General features: G+C 56.4%; 1 protein-coding gene across 11 annotated transcripts in view; it reads right to left on the bottom strand.

Annotated features, from left to right (window-relative positions):
- PTPRS (protein tyrosine phosphatase receptor type S) overlaps positions 1 to 18,940 on the bottom strand; it is a 217,066-nt gene that overhangs the window by 135,285 nt on the left and 62,841 nt on the right. For all 11 annotated transcript variants that reach the window (XM_064175409.1, XM_064175408.1, XM_064175406.1 and 8 more), the window contains exon 2: positions 2,336 to 2,503. In XM_064175409.1, the coding sequence (XP_064031479.1) occupies positions 2,336 to 2,423 (88 nt within the window). In that variant the 5' untranslated portion in view covers positions 2,424 to 2,503. The remainder of the gene's footprint in view (positions 1 to 2,335; positions 2,504 to 18,940) is intronic.

Genomic DNA, 18,940 nt, shown 5'->3' on the forward strand with positions numbered 1-18,940 from the left:
GTGGAGACTCGAGGAGGAAAAAGGAGCTCAGTTTTCAGAGGCACTCAGACGTCAGAGCAGATGAATCAGGGCTCTGCTCACACAGAGGCAGCCGCGCACACGAACCCTCCATCTGCGCCTACAAAGCTGCCCTGCTTGCTTTGAAAGCAAGAGGAACAAAGGGATTTGGCCAGAAAACCAGTGGCAAGAATGGGACCCTGGAGCCCTGACACTGGATTTTCCACTGTAAGCATCCCCTCCCCTCCTGCCTCTACTGCACACAGAGCCAGCAACGGAGATTTCTGCTTGCAGCCTCCTGCTTTCACAAGAGGACAAGGAGCAGTGGATGGAAGCTGCAGCACAGGAGGTTCCAGCTCAGCACAAGGGCAACTTCTTGGCTGGAAGGGTCCCAGAGCCCTGGCACAGGCTGCCCACAGAGGTTGTGGAGTCTCCTTGTGTGGAGCCTTTCCAGGCCTGTCTGGATGTGTTCCTGTGTGACCTGAGCTGGATTGTATGGCCCTGCTCTGGCAGGGGAGCTGGATTTGACCATCAGCTTGGGTCCCTCCCAACCCCTAACATCCTGTGAGCCTGTGAAGAGCTCCTGTAGCCAGCAGCTTGCCTACCACCAGTGCCCAATTTCACAAGCCAAAAAGGCCTCCCTGAGCCCAGGTGGAGCACAGCAGCCAGCTTCAACCATCCACTCTCATAAAGAACCTACAGGAGCATTCACCAGCAGCACCAGCAGAGGTGAGGCACAAGGAACCTGCAGCTAGGCACCAACAGGAACACCAGCAGCACCACCTGAGCTGAGGCACAAGGGACCTGCAGCTAGGCACCACCAGGAACACCAGCAGCACCACCTGAGCTGAGGCACAGGGGACCTGCAGCTAGGCACCCCCAAAGTGGCCCTGCAGTGAGCCTGCTGCATCCCAGCTCACTTCTCAGGCTCATTAGATGAAAAAGGACAAGAGGAGACAATCTCCTCCCGCACAGGAACCTTTCTCCCTGCAAAGAGAGGCTGAGCACGAAGAGAACAAAACCCAAGTGTGAAGCAAGGGCAAATCTCTCCTCCCTCATCCAGTGCAGAGGGGAGGGAAAGCAGCATTCAAAGCAAATCCCCCAGCACCCAGAGGTTGAGGATCTGTTCCATCCCTGCTGACCACATCATCTTATCAAACCCTGATAACGAAGCCATTACCTTAAAAGCTGCCAAGGGCTACACTGACCAGAGCAGCCCTCAGCAGCTTCAAGCAGCTTTGCTGAGGTGGAAGGAGGGGGACAAAAAACCCAATACTACTGAAAAAAAAGCAGTCATAACTCAATCAGCTTGGACAAAGTCTATTCCCCACTGATCCCAAGCAGGCAGCCTTCATGTTGAAGGAACATCACATTCAAGTCGTTGAAGATTTCCACTTCTGCTCTGCTCTGGTTTGGGTTTTTTTGGGGTTGGGTTTTGTGGCTTTTTTTTTTTTCTTTTCCCTCTTTTCATTTTTTTTTTAAAGCAAGAATTGAAAGGCAGCAAAGATTAAAAACTGTGTTAAAGTGGAACTGGTTCACTTGGGGGATGGAGAAACATAATACCCTTTCTTCAGATGCTGTTTTGAACCCAGCCCCAGCGAGGAACATGACAACGGTCAGCAGTGTCTGAGAGATGCCTGAAAGGCAAGAGCAAAGGAGAGGACAATATGGGCCAGCTGGGTGGAGATGGGGCCAGGAGAAGGGGGAGGATGGCTCCAGCAGTTCCCTCCCCTTCTCTCCAGCTCTCTGGTAGCCTTAGAGGCATCCTGGGATTCAAAGCCAGCTGTGAGGACCTGGCAGCCTCCCTCCAAGGTGGGACTGGGAGCAACCCAAAGGCACTGGTGGAAAGCTGAAGATGTTGGAGAATGAAAACAGATGCTGACGTACTTTGCACTTCAGTGCTACAAAGGAGAGGAGGATACTTAGCTGGCTTTAAGCTCTAAAGCCTTCCCCTGCTGTTCTTCTCCAAGGGAAGTGAAGCATGGAGAGAACAAGGGGCAAAGGCACAAACTACAACCCAGGAGGTTTCACGTGAAGTTAAGGTGGAACTTCTTTGATGTGAGGGTGCTGGAGGCCTGCAGCAGGCTGCCCAGAGAGGCTGTGGAGTCTCCTCCTCTGCAGCAGAGGCCCAGAGAGGCTGTGGAGTCTCCTCCAATGCAGAGCTTCCAACCCCATCTGGACGTGTTCCTGTGCGACCTGATCTGGGTGACCCAACATTAGCAGGGGGGATTGGACTGGATGATCTCCAGAGGTCCCTTCCAACCCCTACCATTCTAAGGGAGAAAAAAAGGAGCAGGGAACAGCAGGGGGAACAGCAGAGGGAACAGCAGGGACTTACTTTCAGCTACGCAGCCGATGAGCAGCACGGAGAGGAGGTTCACGAAGGAGACCAGCGAAGACATCCCAGGGCTGGGAAGGATCCTCATCCTCTGCAGTGGCCTTCAGCCCCAGCTGGGAAGGCTCTGGGTCAGCAGGGCTCACAGTGTCTCCCCAGTGATGTCAGCACCTGCAGAGGCACAGAGGGAAGAGCATTCAAGGAGGGCAGCACACGGCAGGGGGCAGGGAACCAGAGCCCCGAGCTGGGGCAGGGTCCCAACAAAGCCATTGCCGGGCATGGTCCCTGCAGGGGGGGCAGGCAGCCCTTGGCCTTGATGCCACCAAAGACTTGGCCAGCTCCATCAGCAAGCAATGGTCAGGCTGCTCCCTGCCTGACAGTGCATTTCCCTGCACACACCCACAGCAAGGAGGGGAACGGAGCAAGGAAGGGAAGAGTGAGCAGGAGGCAGCAAGTGCGCGGAGCCTGCGTTTGAAGCTGAACACCCTCTGGGGTCGTCTCTCCTCCCCAGCACAAGAGGGAGGCAGTGCTGGTAGAGCAGCACAGGAGCAATGAGGTGTGAAGGGATCTGACCCGACAGGGCCCAGGGACCCTCTCAAAGGGCAATTTTCCCACAGAAGTGTAGGGAGGGCAAAGAAAAACTGAAACCTCACACGTGGAAAACCCTGGAATGAAGGAAAACCCTGGAATGAAGGAAAACCCTGGAATGAAGGAGAACCCTGGAATGAAGGAAAACCCTGGAATGAAGGAAAACCCAAGCCTGCCCAGCCCAGGAGGGAGGATGAAGCAGGAGATGTCTCTCCTGTGTCCCTTTCTTGTTGGCTGATGCTGCTGGGGGAGGGATTTGGTTCCTGTCCAGGCAGGCTCTGCCTTGCACAGCACTCAGCCCAACACAGCCAGCCTGACCCCCAGCCCGGGTGCCCCAGAGCTCCCCTGGCAAGGCAAATGCACACTGCTGGGTCCTGCAGGCTTCTTACAACGGCTACTCTGCACGTCTGAGAGGTCCCACCCAGCTTGGTGCCTCACTTTCCCCACCTGCAACACTCAGAGGAACCACACTGCTGAGCTAACACAACACTGACAGACACCGAACCTTGAGCAGGGGAACCAGGTCTGATCCTGACGGATCTAAAGGCACAGCAAGGAACACACAACCTCCAAAGGACACAGGAGAGATTGCTTCTGTCCTGGACAAGGCAGAAGGTGGCTTCAGGACAGCATCAGCACATTAGCATGGCTGTGAGAGGAGCCAGCAAGCTCAGCACCAGGCTGGCTGCACATTTCCATGGAGACAACTCCTGGCTCCAAAGGGAGCTGTGCCTGCTTATGGCTTTATCCTGATCCCTCTGCAAAGCTGGAATGGCATTAAGGGAGCTGTATTCTTAGCAACAACCCCAGTCCTGTGTGTCAATACCAGTAAATGCTTCCTCCAGTGACAGAGGAGAGGAGCTCTGCCCCAGAAGGGCTGAAAATAGACTCAGAACTGCAGCTCCAGCCTCCTGGTAGGGCTGGCAGCTCTGAGCTTCCCCCATCAGACACAGCCTGAGCAGGATCACAGAATCAGGCAGGGTTGGAAGGGAGCACAAGGATCAGGCAGTGCCAACCCCTGCCGTGCCCAGAGACACCCTACCCTAGAGCAGGCTGCACACAGCCTCAGCCAGCCTGGCCTCAAACACCTCCAGCCATGGGGCCTCAACCACCTCCCTGGGCAACCCATTCCAGCCTCTCACCACTCTCCTGCTCAACAACTTCCTCCTCACCTCCAGCCTCACTCTCCCCACCTCCAGCTTTGCTCCATTCCCCCCACTCCTGCCACTCCCTGACAGCCTCAAAAGTCCCTCCCCAGCTTTTTTGTAGCCCCCTTCAGACCCTGGCAGGCCACAAGAAGGTCACCTGGGAGCCTCCTCTGCTCCAGCCTGCACAGCCCCAACTCTTTCAGGCTGTGCTCACAGCAGAGCTGCTGCAGCTCTCTCAGCATCCTCCTGGCCCTGCTCTGGACACTCTCCAGCATCTCCACAGCCCTCTTGTCCCAGGGGTTCCAGAGCTGGATGCAGGACTCCAGGTGGGGTCACAGCAGAGCACAGCAGAAGGGAAGAATCCCCTCCCTGGCCCTGCTGGCCACACTGCTGCTGCTGCAGCCCAGGCTCTGCTTGGCTTTGTGGGCTGCAGGTGCACACTGCTGGCTCCTGCTGAGCTTCTGGTCTATCAGCAGAGCTCCAAACCAAAACCCCACCCAAACTGCCTTGGTTTCAGCCCAGTCTAGGGGTACTGCAGCACGAGAAGTTAGACACCAAACAGAAGCTTGACAGTGAGGTATCAGCTGAGCAGACTCCACACCCAAATGCGTCTCTCCTCAGGGCTGCTCTCCAGCCTGGCACTGCCCAGCCTGGATTGGTGCTTGGCATTGCCTCGACCTAGCTGCAGGACCTTGCACTTGGTCTTGTTGAACCTCCTGAGCTTGGCTTGTGCCCACCTCTGCAGCCTGTCTCCACCTCCCTCTGGATGGATCCTGCCCTCCAGCCTGGCTGCTGCACCACACAGCTTGGTGTGGGCAGCAAACCTGCTGAGGCTGCACTCAATGCCTCTGTCTATGGCACCCAGAGAGATGTTGACCAAGACTGGTCCCAGGACTGATCCCTGAGGGACTGCACTTGTCACTGCCTGCACTTGGCCATGGAGCCATTGGCAGTCAGTCTTTGGGTGCAGCCATCAAGCCACTTCTTTATCCATCCAGTGCTGCACCCCTCAAACCCATGTGTCACCAGCTTGGACACCAGGCTGTGGTGTGGGACAGTGCCAAAGGCTTTGCTCAGGCCCAGGTAAATGCTATCAGGCAGGTCCAGGTAAATGCCATCAGGCAGGTCCAGGCAAATGCCACGAGCACCAGAGCCTGGGAACGTGTGAAGGATGCTCTCAGATCTGTGCAGGTCCCTTCCTGCTATCAGTTACCCCAATTAAAAATCAAACCCAGGGCTTATCACCTTCTGGGACAAAGCCAGGTAGGAGATATTGTAGAGTGATCAAAGGCTCTGAAAGGACTGAGGGGATGACAGTGAGGCTGCTTCAGCCTTCTGATAGCCATCAGGGTCTGAGACCATTGGGGCAGGCAGTGTGAAGGGGCATTTTAATCTTTTTCTGTCCCATTAACTCTCCAAGGCTGAAGTGTAGAGAATTAAAAGGAAAAGCCAGGATAAACAAGAAGCCTCCACATCTACTCAGGCCTAAAGAGCAACTTTTCAGAGAGGAGCTTAAGACTTGCACTTTGAGGATTACAAAGCCTCTGCTGTGTGCTCTGTGCTAGCCTAGATCCGTCGTGCTTCAGTGCTGCCTCCTGAACATTGAGCAGCAATGCTGATACTCACCCAAAAAAAAGAGAGAGAGAAAAAGAAGGGGAAAAAAAAACCTGGATTAGACCACTGGGAATCTCTTCAAATGTTTGTTCTAGACACACTTAAGAGAAACACAGAGAGGCTGCAGCCAGGCTCGGCGCAGGGCTCGCAGGGTTCCAGGGCGCAGCGCATCACGTTGGGGTTTCTTTTGTTGCTGTCAGAGGCCAGCAGAGGCTGGGAACATCATGAATAGCTGCGATGGGAGCTGTTAATTAAACTGGGGAAGTGGTAGCAATGCCAGCACAACAAATGGAACCGTGCTGCTGTGTGCTGGCTCTCCCCCCTCTCTGCTTCAGTCACGCAGCTCTCAGTTCCTATCAGCGAGGCTGGAGGGGGAGACAGCAACAGCAAGAGACCCTCCCAAACCATTCCAGGTCTCTACTCTAAAACAAACCCATCAGGGCCAGCTCAGGCAGCCTTTCAGAAACCCTTGGTTAGCTTTATCAGAGCCCCAGTAAATGTCACCAAACATCTCCTTGAGCCTTGTCTGCTCTCCAAATGGGGCAGCAGCAACCAGGCTCAGGAGTGATCTCATTGCTGTCTACAACTACCTGCAGGGAGGCTGTGGCCAGGTGGGGTTGGGCTCTGCTGCCAGGCAAGCAGGGACAGAACAAGGGGACACAGTCTCAAGCTGTGCCAGGGGAGGGTCAGGCTGGATGTGAGGAGGAAGTTGTTGGCAGAGAGAGTGATTGGCATTGGAATGGGCTGCCCAGGGAGGTGCTGGAGTTGCCATCCCTGGAGGTGTTCAGGCAAAGCCTGGCTGGGGCACTTAGTGCCATGGTCTGGTTGATTGGCCAGGGCTGGGTGCTAGGTTGTGCTGGATGAGCTTGGAGCTCTCTTCCAGCCTGGCTGATTCTATGATTCCACAGCTCAGAGCAGCCCTCCTCATGCAGCATTGCCCCCACAGCTCCCCCGACGAGAGAGAGCTGAATGCAGGCATGTCAGGGAAATGTTCCACCTCCTCCCGGGAGAGGAGCCTGGCAGCTCTGCTCTCCCACATCCAGCACAGCTTTTCATGCCATATAATGGGCTGGGATGGAGAAGGTCTGGTAAAAGGGAGAGAGCAACAGCTCCAAGATTAGAGAAGGAGATGCCAGAGGGTGACACTTCCGCTCCGGTGCTAATGTGCATCCCGAGCCCTTGACGGAGACAGAAAGTGCTGGCAGAGATATTAGGACATGTCAGCTTCAATCCAGCAGCTCATCCTTCAGAGCAGGTACATGGCTGCCTGTCTCCCCCCCAGACATGGGATTTTCAGGACAGCAAGATGTGCACCCACCTGGCTCCCCTGGGGGTGTCGGGGAGAGATCGGGGCAGGAGCTTGCTCTGCTTCCATGGCAGCAGCCTGGCAGTGGGGAGGCTGCAAACAGCCTCTCAGCCACTGTGTGATGCCTGCACTGCAGGACACCCAAACAGAATCACAGAGTGGGTTAGGTTGGAAGGGACCTCAAAGCTCAGCCAGTTCCAATCCCCCTGTGCCATAGGCAGGGACACCACCTACTAGAACAGGTTGCTCAAGGCCTCATCCAACCTGGTCCTGAACACCTCCAGGGAGGTTGTGGAGCACAGAAGCATCAAATGTGATCAAAGATCCACACTGTGCTTCTGTGCGCCACAATCTCCCTGGGCAACCTGTGCCAGTCTCTCACCTCCCTCACTGCAAACAACTTCTTCCTAACATTCACTTTCAATCTCTCCTCTGCCACTTCAAACCCATTCCTCCTCCTCTCCTTACAAGCCCTTGTCAATGGTCCCTCCCCAGCCCTTCAGATCCTGGAAGGCCACTTCAAGGGCTGCTGGAAGCCTTCTCCAGGCTGCAGAGCCCCAACTCTCTCAGCCTGTCCTCATAGCAGAGCTGCTGCAACCCTCTGAGCATCTTGGTGTCCTCTGAGCCCTCTGCACTGGCTCCAACACTTCCATGTCCTGCTTGTGTTGGGGGCTCCAGAACTGCACACAGGACTCCAGGTGGGGTCTGAGGAGAGCAGAGCCAAGGGGCAGAATCCCCTCCCTGGCCCTGCTGCCCACACTGCTCTTGCTGCAGACCAGCACACGGCTGGCAGGCAACAAGGCTCTCCTGCCCTTCTGGAGGTGCTGAATCCCAGTGGGAATCGTTTTGCTGAGCACTCAAATCACCACAGCTCTAGTGCCCATCCTCTCCACGCCTCTGTGTGCACAGCTTACCTTGCCTGTGCTCCTGGAAGCAGGTTTGCATCCCTCCTGCCTCTCTGCTGAGCCACCCAGCCAAGCTGCTGGCACCACACAAGTAAACACAACAGCAGCTTTCCTGTGCTGCTCCACAGACCTGCAAACCCTCATTGAATTCTCTGGCAGAAGATCTGCCCCTGCACAAGCAAACCACCTAATAGACCTCAATCCTGGCTAAAGAATGCAATTAAGTGAAGCCATGGCCCCCAGCAGGGTCAGATTTGTGCTAGATATGGTCACATTTCAGCAGTAAGATTAATTCTTACAGTAAGAGAGCTGCTGTAAGGCATTCACTGTCGTGCACTGCTTGATCTCTGGCTCTAAGCATGTCCATGTCTGCCTCTTGTAAGCCCTGAGCACAGGATCAGCAGGAGCATTACTAAAGAATCACAGCACTGAGAAGTGGGTTTGGTGGTGCTTCTTTTTTTTGCAAGCAGCTGCAGCTGTCTCTTTGTGGCTCCTCCAGCCAGCAGCAAGCCAGGGATCTTGAGGGACCCAAGGGTGCTTGGCACAAAGAGGGAGATGCTCAGAAGCACCTACATTTCTTAAGAGCTTAAGTTCCATTGAGAGTCAAAGGGACTTAACCTAAGCTGCTAAGATGCTTTGGAAGATTTTCCTCCCAGCAGCAGCTCCTGTTTCAGAGGGTGCAGGACACCAACTCCCTTAAGCTACTTTGGGTATCCAAGGGGATAGAAGAGGACAGGGCTTTATCTCCACACCAGTTTGGCCAGCCTGGGCTCTGCTGCTTCAAGAAGGAGCCCTGTGGGAAGCGCAGCTAGAAACGAGTGGCTGCAGAGCCAGAGGCACTGGGCTGGGCCAGAGCTTTGCAGGTATCTTACCATACAGAACCATAGAAGCAGCCAGGTTGGAAGGGAGCTCCAAGCTCAGCCAGCCCAACCTAGCACTAAGTGCCCCAGCCAGGCTTGGCTGCAACACCTCCAGCCACAGCCACTCCACCACCTCCCTGGGCAGCCCATTCCAGTGCCAATCACTCTCTCTGCCAGGAACTTCCTCCTCACATCCAGCTTCAACCTGCCCTGCCACAGCTTCAGCCTGGGGCCCCTTGTTCTGGCCCCGGCTGCCTGGCAGCAGAGCCCAACCCCACCTGGCTACAGCCTCCCTGCAGGCAGCTGCAGGCAGCAATCAGCTCTGCCCTGAGCCTCCTCTGCTGCAGGCTGCACCCCCCCAGCTCCCTCAGCCTCTCCTCACAGGGCTCTGCTCCAGGCCCCTCCCCAGCCCTGCTGCCCTTCTCCAAACACCTTCCAGCACCTCAACAGCTCTCTGCAATTCAGGAACCCAGAACTGGACACAACACTCAAGCTGTGGCCTGAGCAGTGCTGAGTCCTCCATTTCCTACAGTGCTCCAGTTCTTTCCTCTTGGCACAGAATCACAGAATTGTTTTTGGTTGGAAAACATTGCTGAGCTGCCATCATGGCCCCAGCAGGAGCAGTGTGGCCAGCAGGGCCAGGGAGGGGATTCTCCCCCTCTGCTCTGCTCTGCTGAGACCCCACCTGGAGTACTGCATCCAGCTCTGGAGCCTCTGGGACAAGAGGGCTGTGGAGATGCTGGAGAGTGTCCAGAGCAGGGCCAGGAGGATGCTCAGAGGCTGCAGCAGCTCTGCTGTGAGCACAGACTGAAAGAGTTGGGGCTGTGCAGGCTGGAGCAGAGGAGGCTCCCAGGTGACCTTCTTGTGGCCTGCCAGCATCTGAAGGGGGCTCCAAAAAAGCTGGGGAGGGACTTTTGAGGCTGTGAGGGAGTGGCAGGAGTGGGGGGAATGGAACAAAGCTGGAGGTGGGGAGAGTGAGGCTGGAGGTGAGGAGGAAGTTGTTGAGCAGGAGAGTGGTGAGAGCCTGGCAGGGGCTGCCCAGGGAGGTGGTTGAGGCCCCATGGCTGGAGGTGTTTGAGGCCAGGCTGGCTGAGGCTGTGTGCAGCCTGCTCTAGTGTGAGGTGTCCCTGGGCATGGCAGGGAGGTTGGCACTGCCTGCTCCTTGTGGTCCCTTCCAACCCTGCCTGCCTCTGTGGTTCTGTTTCACCTGCATGTGGGGAAGGAGCAGAGCAATTTAAAAGAAATGCTCTGTAAGAAGGGGGGGTTTAAGTTCCACACAGATCTAGCAGATGATTAAACATCTTCATTTTCAGCTGCTGCTGAGGGAGAATGACTCCCATTAGACAAATCAATGGAAGCAAGCACCTTGCAGGCAGAGGGCTGCACCCAGGGCTCTGTTCCTTCCAGCAGCACCAGCTTAGTTTGTGCTGTGTATTAACAAAGGTCAGTGGGTCACTTCATTTCCTCCCAGCAACCTCTTTAAAGAGAGAAAGAAAAGCTTTTAGCACAACCACGAGCTCGTTTGTCACCTCCCCTGGGGAGGGGAGAGATGAAATTCCAATTTGCCACCCTACATTTCTATTCTGCTCCTCTCTACCACTCTGCCCCTGGGCAAACTCAACCTTACCAGGGCTGAGAGAGGAAAGGCAGTGCTGGTGGACAGCTGTCTGCTGGGACCTGGCCCAAGATCCCCACCATGGGACTGTCCCCGTGGGTGCTGGGGAGCAAGGAGATGGCACCAGGCAATCCCTGGGAGCCCACGTGGGCCATGCCTGCACACTCAGGTGGCTCTGCTGGCAAGCATTGGGCTCTTCTCCTGGGGAAACAGAGCATGAAGAGATGAGCTTCAAAGTCCACGTCCCTGACACTCATTCGCTCATTTCCCTCTCCCCACCCACTGATTAATGGGGGGGAGACACTACAGGCACCATGGGTCCCTCGCAGGCACTGGAAAGCTGCTGTTGGGGCAGAGAGGGAGATGCTGCTGATGCCTCTGCTCCAAAAGCACCCCCTCGACCTCTGACCTTGGTTAGAGAGGAGAGCCCCTGGGGAAGTTTGGTCTGCAGACAACAGCGGCATTGATGCTGCTCACAGGGTTAGCTGAGGGCAGAGAACCCAAACCTGTCAGCCACGAATCCAAAATGCTACAGGTCCCAGTGAGACCCAGTGCCAGACCCAGGCACATCCCTGCCCCACACCTACCTCCCTGTGACCCAGTGCCAGACCCAGGCACATCCCTGCCCCACACCTCCCTGTGACCCAGTGCCAGACCCAGGCACATCCCTGCCCCACACCTACCTCCCTGTGACCCAGTGCCAGACCCAGGCACATCCCTGCCCCACACAGGGAGGTCTGCAGTGTGTTAGGAATCTCCCTGTGACCCAGTGCTAGAATCATAGAATCAGGCAGGTTGAAAGAGAGCTCCAAGCTCAGCCAGCCCAACCTAGCACCCAGCCCTGGCCAAGCACCAGACCATGGCACTAAGTGCCCCAGCCAGGCTTGGCTTCAACACCTCCAGGCACCTCAACATCTCTCTGCAATTCAGGAGCCCACAACTGGACACAGCACTCCAGCGGTGGCCTGAGCAGTGCTGAGCACAGGGGCACAAGAACCTCCCTTGTCCTGCTGCCCACACTGCTCCTGAGCCAGCCCAGGATGCCATTGGCTCTGCTGCCCACCTGGGCACACTGCTGCCTCCTCTTCAGCTCCTCTCTGCCAGCACCCCCACATCTAGCTAAACCCAGGCACATCCCTGCCCCACACAAGGAGATTCCCTTCCCCACCAAAGCTGCTGGAGCACTTCCACACCAGTCCCTTCCCCTCCAGAGCTGCTGGACACAGTTCCTCCTCTACAGTCCAACACAACTTCTCCATCCCACTTCCAAACACAGGCCACGGTCTTGGCAAAGACAATTAGAGCAGGCAGCAGAGATCCCTCAGAGCTAAGCAGGACTGTTTATCTATCAGGGACTTACTTAGATCTCAGGGAAAACACTACTTACAAGAAAGAGGCAGAGTACTGTCTTCAGTGGGGAAACAAACACAGATGGAGAAGAAAGAGCTTTGATCAGGACTGTCTCAGTCCTGTCTGCTGCTTTTCATCCCCAGATCTCCAAGTGCTTTGATAGGACAGAGTTATGCTTTCTTACAATGTGGGAAACACTAAGACAGCAACTCTGAGCATCAAGTCCTGCTGCCTTTCACAGGGCTTGTGCACACACTCACCCTCCCTCTCTCCCCTTCTCTGTTTCTTTCTTGCTGAGGCATTTCTGGTCCTCTCCAAGTGCCCAGCACCGTCACCAGGTGACAGGCATAGTGCAGCACAGAGATGCTACCTTCCTGTCCTGGGGCAGGATGGCATGGGGAGGGTTAAGCTATGGTCACTGCAGAACAGATGAGACAGGAGAGCTCCAGGTTGGGTCCAAAGTCAGGAGAAATCAGTGTGCCCCAACCACGCTCCCCACAGTGGCAGCTCTGACAGCGGCAATGCCACTGCGGCGGCTGGCAGCGTTCGGCAGGTGCAGCATGGACAGGGCAGAGAGGACACTGCTGCAGCCAGGAGGAGGAAGAGGAGGAAGCAGAGCTCTCCTGGCTGGGCTGCACCCTCGTTAAGCCCAAGCCTATCCATGCCATGGGGTCTTGCAGCCACTGCCTGGGGAAGACCCCTCAGGACGGTTCCTGCTGCAATGAGGCAGTGAAAAGCCTCTGCTGGTGGCACTGCTGCGAGAGGCCAACCTGAAATCCCTGCAGCGTCTTCCTGGGCCCAGCACAGAGCTGGGAGGAAGATGTGAGCTTCTCCTCTGCCTCTGTGCACACAGGGCAGGAGCTGGGCTGCACAAATCACAGAATCAGGTTGGAAAAGACCTCTGGATCAAGTCCAACCTAGCACCAAACCCTTCTAAGTAACTAAACCATGGCACCAAGTGCCTCATGCAGCCTCCTCTTAAACACCTCCAGGCACAGCGACTCCACCACCTCCCTGGGCAGCCCATTCCAAGGCCAATCACTCTCTGTGCCAGGAACTTCCTCCTCACAACCAGCCTCAATCTGCCCTGGCACAACTTGAGGCTGTGTCCCCTTGTTCTGTGCTGGGTGCCTGGGAGAAGAGCCCAATCCCACCTGGCTGCAGCCTCCCTGCAGGCAGCTGCAGACAGCAATGAGCTCTGCCCTGAGCCTCCTCTGCTGCAGGCTGCACCCCCCCAGCTCCCTCAGCCTCTCCTCACAGGGCTGTGCTCCAGGCCCCTCCCCAGCCTTGCTGCCCTTCTCTTCTGCTACTAAAACAGAGAATAACCAGACTCAGGGCCCACATTCCCCTCTGCCTCCTCCCATCCCCTGTCACTTTCCCTTCTGCCCCTTCCCCTTGCTCCCACATGAACCTTCAGCCACCATCCTCCAGCATTTAACCACGGCAGCTGCGGGGCGAGCGCCTGGCAGCAGCAATCACCGACAAGCACATCTCCTCCTGCAGCAGGACAACACTTCTGCCTTTCTCTTTCCAGGCCTCAGAGCCTTTTTTTTTTTTTTCTTTCTTTTTTCTGTTTTGTTTAGGAAGTCATTCATCATTTAGCCCCAGCTCAGCTGCCTGACAGACTGGGAGCTCCTTGGGGCACAGGCTGCAGCTCATCTCCGCGCTCGCCACGCGCACGCCGACAGCGCTCGGTAAATAATCGTCCGACAGCCTCAGCCCTGGCAGGGGCAGCAAACAGCAGCATCAGAGAATGGGTGAGGCTGGAAGGGAGCTCAAAGCTCAGCCAGGTCCAGCTCCCCTGAAACAGGCAGGGACAGGTCCCACTAGAACAGGTCGCTCAAGGGCTCATTCAACCCGGTCCTGAACACCTCCAGGGAGGCTGTGGAGCACAGAAGCACTGAAGGTGATCTCAGCCAAACTAAACCTCCCCAGGTTCCACTTGAGGCCATTCCCCCTTGTTCTGTCTCCAGTTACCTCTAAGAGCTCAGCAGCAGCCTCTCCACAATGTCCCTTCAGGTAGTTGTAGACAGCAATGAGGTCTGTCCTAAGCCTCCTCTTCACAGTATCATCAGGGTTGGAAGAGACCTCACAGCTCATCAAGTCCAACCCTTTACCACAGAGCTCAAGGCTAGACCATGGCACCAAGTGCCACATCCAACTTTGCCTTGAACTGCCCCAGGGACGGCGACTCCACCACCTCCCCGGGCAGCCCATTCCAGTGTCCAATGACTCTTCCTCACACTAACCATCCCCAGCTCCCTCAGTCGCTCCCCATCAGATTTCTTCTCCAAGCCCTTCCCCGGCTTTGTTGACCTCCTCTGAACCCGCTCCAGCACCTCCACGTCTCTCCTGTCCCTGCTGGCTGCAGGGTGGTTGGACAAGATGACCTCTGAGGTCTCTTCCAACCTGTGGCTCCCTGAGCCCGGGGCAGGCAGGCTGCGGCTGCCAGGGCAGCGCTGCGGTGGCTGCGCAGGGACGGAGCTGCCGCACACACTCTGCTCACCGGCAGAGACAAATGAGGGGAGGTAAAAGCAGGGAAGCAAACAGGCCAAGTTCAGCCTAATTACCACTCAGTGGTAAATGACAATCACCGTGGCAGCAGCACAGCTGATGATGAGTTTTGCTTCCTCCACAGCCCACGGCAAAGGGGCAGTTGTGCTCGGCAAGGACGGGTTAGGAGCAGGGCGGGGGTGAGCCTGGCACAACTGCAGCAGCAAATCCCTCAGCAAGCCAGGGCAGGGTTGCTGAGCTGCAGTAAGAAGGATAGAGAAGCTTGTCTGCCTTTCTCCATCCCCTGGAGCCGGCTTTGCCACCACAGTTTGCATCTTGCTGATTAGCAAGCACCAAGTAAAGCTAATCGAGGCTATTACAGAAGCGCTGCCTGCCCTGCCTCTGGCAGCAGCCTGCTCAGCAGCCCCACACGGGAGGACCTTCACCCAGGCTCTGCCTGCTGGGGACAGTCCACTCCTCCACAGGGACCCAAGCTGGCCAGCACACAGGGCAGTGTGGCTCCCTCAGCCCCAGGCCCCTCAGCCTCTCCATGGACCAAGCATGTTGTGATCGAGACCAACGCAAAGGCAGAGGCACCCCCTGGGCACTGAGGGCTCAGGGACCTCCCTCCTGGTCCCTCCCATCTCTACCTGAACCTGGCTCTTCTCCCCCCACCACTTCCCTGCCAGGCTCTCCAGCCCTGCCAGCCAACACAGGAGGTTAAACTCCACAAAGAGGATTTGGTTTGGAGCTTGCAAGACAGCAGATGAGCAAATCCCTTCCCTCGCTCTGGCAGGAATCCTGCGTCTCAGACCCACCAGCCAGGGGAGATTAAGAAAGGAGGAGCCAAAGGCAAAACTCATCCATCACTCCCTGCATGATCTCATCTGAACGTGAGAGCTGAGCTGGGAGGATGCTGGGTCACTGCTTGGGCTGCTGGCGGAGCCCTGCAGAGCAGCAGACACCAAAGCAGGCTGGACAGGGTCTTAGGCTGCACTGCTCAAGGTTAGCAACAGGGCTAGGAAGCAGTGTCCATGTTCTGTGCTCGCTTTCCTTCTGACTTCACTCTGCCCTGCCTGTCTAGGGAAGCCTCTGGCTCCTGTCACATCCTTGTAGAGAGCTCAAGCTCCAATGGGTGCCTCCAGGAGTTACCTTAATGCATGGAGTGAAGCCCCAGAACACGCAGCAGAGTGCAGCAACCCGGAGCTGAGCCAGGCAGGGCTTGGCTGCAATTCTCACCTTGCACCTGAGATGCAAAACTAAGAGGCTGCTACAGAAGGCAAAACTGGGAGCCCCCTTGTGATACTCCAACCCTTGCCTGACAGCCTGACCTCTCCCTCCTGGTTTACTTCTCTTAAAGATGAGTTTCCTCTCCTTCTGCTCTGAGCAGCTGGAGCAGCATGGTGTGCTGGGCTAAGAGACATCCCACCTCAACCAAGGGATATCCCACCTAGCCAAGGGACATCCCACCTCAGCCAGGGGACATCCCACCTAGCCAAGGGACATCCCACCTCAGCCAAGGGACATCCCACCTAGCCAAGGGACATCCCACCTCAGCCAAGGGACATCCCACCTAGCCAAGGGACATCCCACCTCAGCCAAGGGACATCCCACCTCAGCCAAGGGACGTCTCACCTCAGCCAAGGGACATCCCACCTCAGCCAGGGGACATCCCACCTCAGCCAAGGGACATCTCACCTCAGCCAAGGGACATCCCACCTCAGCCAAGGGACATCCCACCTCAGCCAAGGGACGTCTCACCTAGCCAAGGGACATCCCACCTCAGCCAAGGGACATCCCACCTCAGCCAAGGGACATCCCACCTCAGCCAAGGGACGTCTCACCTAGCCAAGGGACATCCCACCTCAGCCAAGGGACGTCCCACCTCAGCCAAGGGACGTCTCACCTCAGCCAAGGGACATCCCACCTCAGCCAAGGGGCATCCCACCTCAGCCAAGGGACATCCCCCTTCAGCCAAGGGACATCCCACCCTTGAGGTAGCTGCATTTCATTGGTTAAAATAAAGTACCCCATGCACAGCCTGCCCACACCAGAGACGCATCAGAGGCAGCTTCAAACACTGATAAGTGCTCAGGGACTCATCACGACCCTCCTGGAGCAGGCTGAGGAAAGGAGCTCCTGAGAGGACTCTGGGAGGTCCTCCCCATCACTCAAGGCTCAGAAAGCCTCCCCCAGGCAGGCACAGCATTCTCCACTTCCCTTTAAACCCCAGCAGGGTTTGCTTGCCAAGCTACTGAGACCATTTGAGGGTCTTTGCTCTCAGCCAAGCAGCACAAAGATGGGGCACAGGGACCTGCCCTGCAGGCTGAGCTCTCACATAGCACACAGGAGGTCTCTCACCTCCTGAGCACCACCACCCTTATTTTCTTCCCTGTGCTGGGTCCATCCAGGTAGGTGCAGAGGGTTTGCCCTCAGCAGTGTGTGGCTGGAGGAAGGTGCTGCACAACTAACTGGCTGCTGTGCAGGATGCAGCAGGAACTCACTCAGGAGAAGTGAACCCTTCAGGGAGGTGGTAAAATCCCAGCAAGTAATGACAGGAGGGAGCTTGAAGGTCAGTCCTGGCCCGAGGCACTGTGGTGTGCTCCTGGGAACCCACCCCAGCTCAGCCCAGTCTGCACCACTTGGGCTCCACTCTGCTGGAAAACTGAGTTCCATGTGCTCTAATCTCCTGCATCCAGAGTTGCTGAATGCCCTCCATGCCAACCCCTTCACAGAAGCAGGGTGGTGTGGTCAGTCCACAAGGGTGACATGGAAGGAGGACATCACTTGTGGCACCCCTGCATGAGGGTGAAGGGGCAGTGGGGCCACAGGCAGGTAGCACAGGGTCAGCAATAGCATCACTGCAGGCTCTGAAGGGGGCAAGCATCTGCCTCAAACATCTTTCAAGCACACCACAGTGCCTTGGGCCAGCCAGAGGAACTGACTGACCTTCAAGCTCCCTCCTGTCATTACCTGATGGGATTTTGCCACCTCCCTGAAGGGTTCACTTCTCCTGAGTGAATTCCTGCTGCATCCTGCTCAGCAGCCAGTTAGTTGTGCAGCACCTTCCTCCAGCCACACACTGCTGAGGGCAAACCCTCTGCACCTACCTGGATGGACTCAGTATGGGGGCAGCCCACAGGGAAGAAAATAAGAGCTGGAAGAAAAACCCAAACACCTCTTGATGGGAGAAAAAAACCCAACACAAGTACTGAGAAGCATTTCAAATCCCTCAACTTCAGGCCCATTTGTTGCCCTGAATTAAAGCCCAGACCCTGAGGGTGATGCCTCATGGCCAGGGTAGCTCTTGCCTTGGAGGGGTCAATGATTCCAGCAACAGGGACACCAATTAAAGCTTTTAATGATGCAAACCCAAGACCTTTCTGAGCCCTGAGCAGCCTTCCTCAGTGCTCTCTCCACTAATAACCTGGTGCCATGGCCAGAGGATGGGTGCTGGACTGCCTTAAATATTTATGACCAGCAGAGATTGCTTCTTTCCTCTCCACAGTCATCCCCCCCCACATCTCATGTGTGACCCCCCCCAAAGAGTTCCTCAGTGCCTGTCACTGGCTTCCTCCCAGAGCATGGGCACGACTCTGGAGCTGCAAGGCAGGATGCCAAGGGGGGGGGTAGGGGGGACACTTTGTTTTGCATTTAAAGCCTCCCCCCAGCCCTTTCCCACTCCAGCCTCAGCTCGGGTTCTCTCGTTAATCTAATTGTTCTCCTAATGAAGATCTGCAATTCCTCAAACATTAATTACCAGCGGCAGCAGCAGCAGCAGCTGTGGAACAAGAGCTCCCTGTTCCTAATAATATGCTTCACACTTTTGCCTGCCACAGCTCAATTTAGCTTTGCGTGATTTGGCATGGGGGAGATAAATAATATTGCAGCTCCTGGGCTCTGCAGACAAGCCCAGGAGAAGGCAACTCCATCCCCATGCCCAGGGTCCTCTGGAGCAGCCTAAGCCCTCACCCAGCTGCTAACAAAACCCAAACCCTTTCGGGTTCCAGCTGCAGCTCCAGCCCCCTGCTTTGGGGCTGTGCCTCCATCATGGCACCGTCTGCACCAGACGCAGCTTTTAGCAGGTGTAAAGAGCTCTGCAAACAGCTGGAGCTGGGCCAGCTGGAAGCAGAAGGGAGGTGGCACAGCTCCGGTGCCAGTCTGCACGCCCAGCGCTACGGCAGCGCAAACGAAGCGGCAAGGAACCGAGGGCAGGGGCAGGAGGGAAAGTGAACACCAGCGGGATGGGAACCAAGCAAGGGATGGAGGAAGAGGGAAGGAGGAAGAGAGGCTGGAGGCAGAGTAAAGCTCAGGCTCTTCTTTGTCTGGCTGGCAGGGGAAGGTTAATGGTGCTGGTGAAAGTGGAGCCTCCTGGGCGCCCACAGGGACCTGCTCCCACGCAGCCACCCTGCCGCAAGCAGGCTGCCAGGGCAGGGACACCAGGAGGGACAGCTCAGGAGGCTGTGGCACAGGTTGCTCAAGGCCTCATCTAACCTGGCCTTGAACACCTCCAGGGAGAGGACATCCATAACCATCCTGGGCAACCTGTGCCAGCATCTCACCACCCTCACTCCAAAGAATTTCTCCCTACTCTCCAGTCTCAATCTCCCTTCCTCAATCAGAGAATCAGGCAGTTTGGAAGAGAGCTCCAAGCTCAGCCAGCCCAACCTAGCATCCAGCCCTGGCCAACCAACCAGACCATGGCACTCAGTGCCCCAGCCAGGCTTGG

The sequence above is a fragment of the Pogoniulus pusillus genome, chromosome 41, assembly GCF_015220805.1.
Source record: "Pogoniulus pusillus isolate bPogPus1 chromosome 41, bPogPus1.pri, whole genome shotgun sequence".
Lineage (NCBI taxonomy): Eukaryota > Metazoa > Chordata > Aves > Piciformes > Lybiidae > Pogoniulus > Pogoniulus pusillus.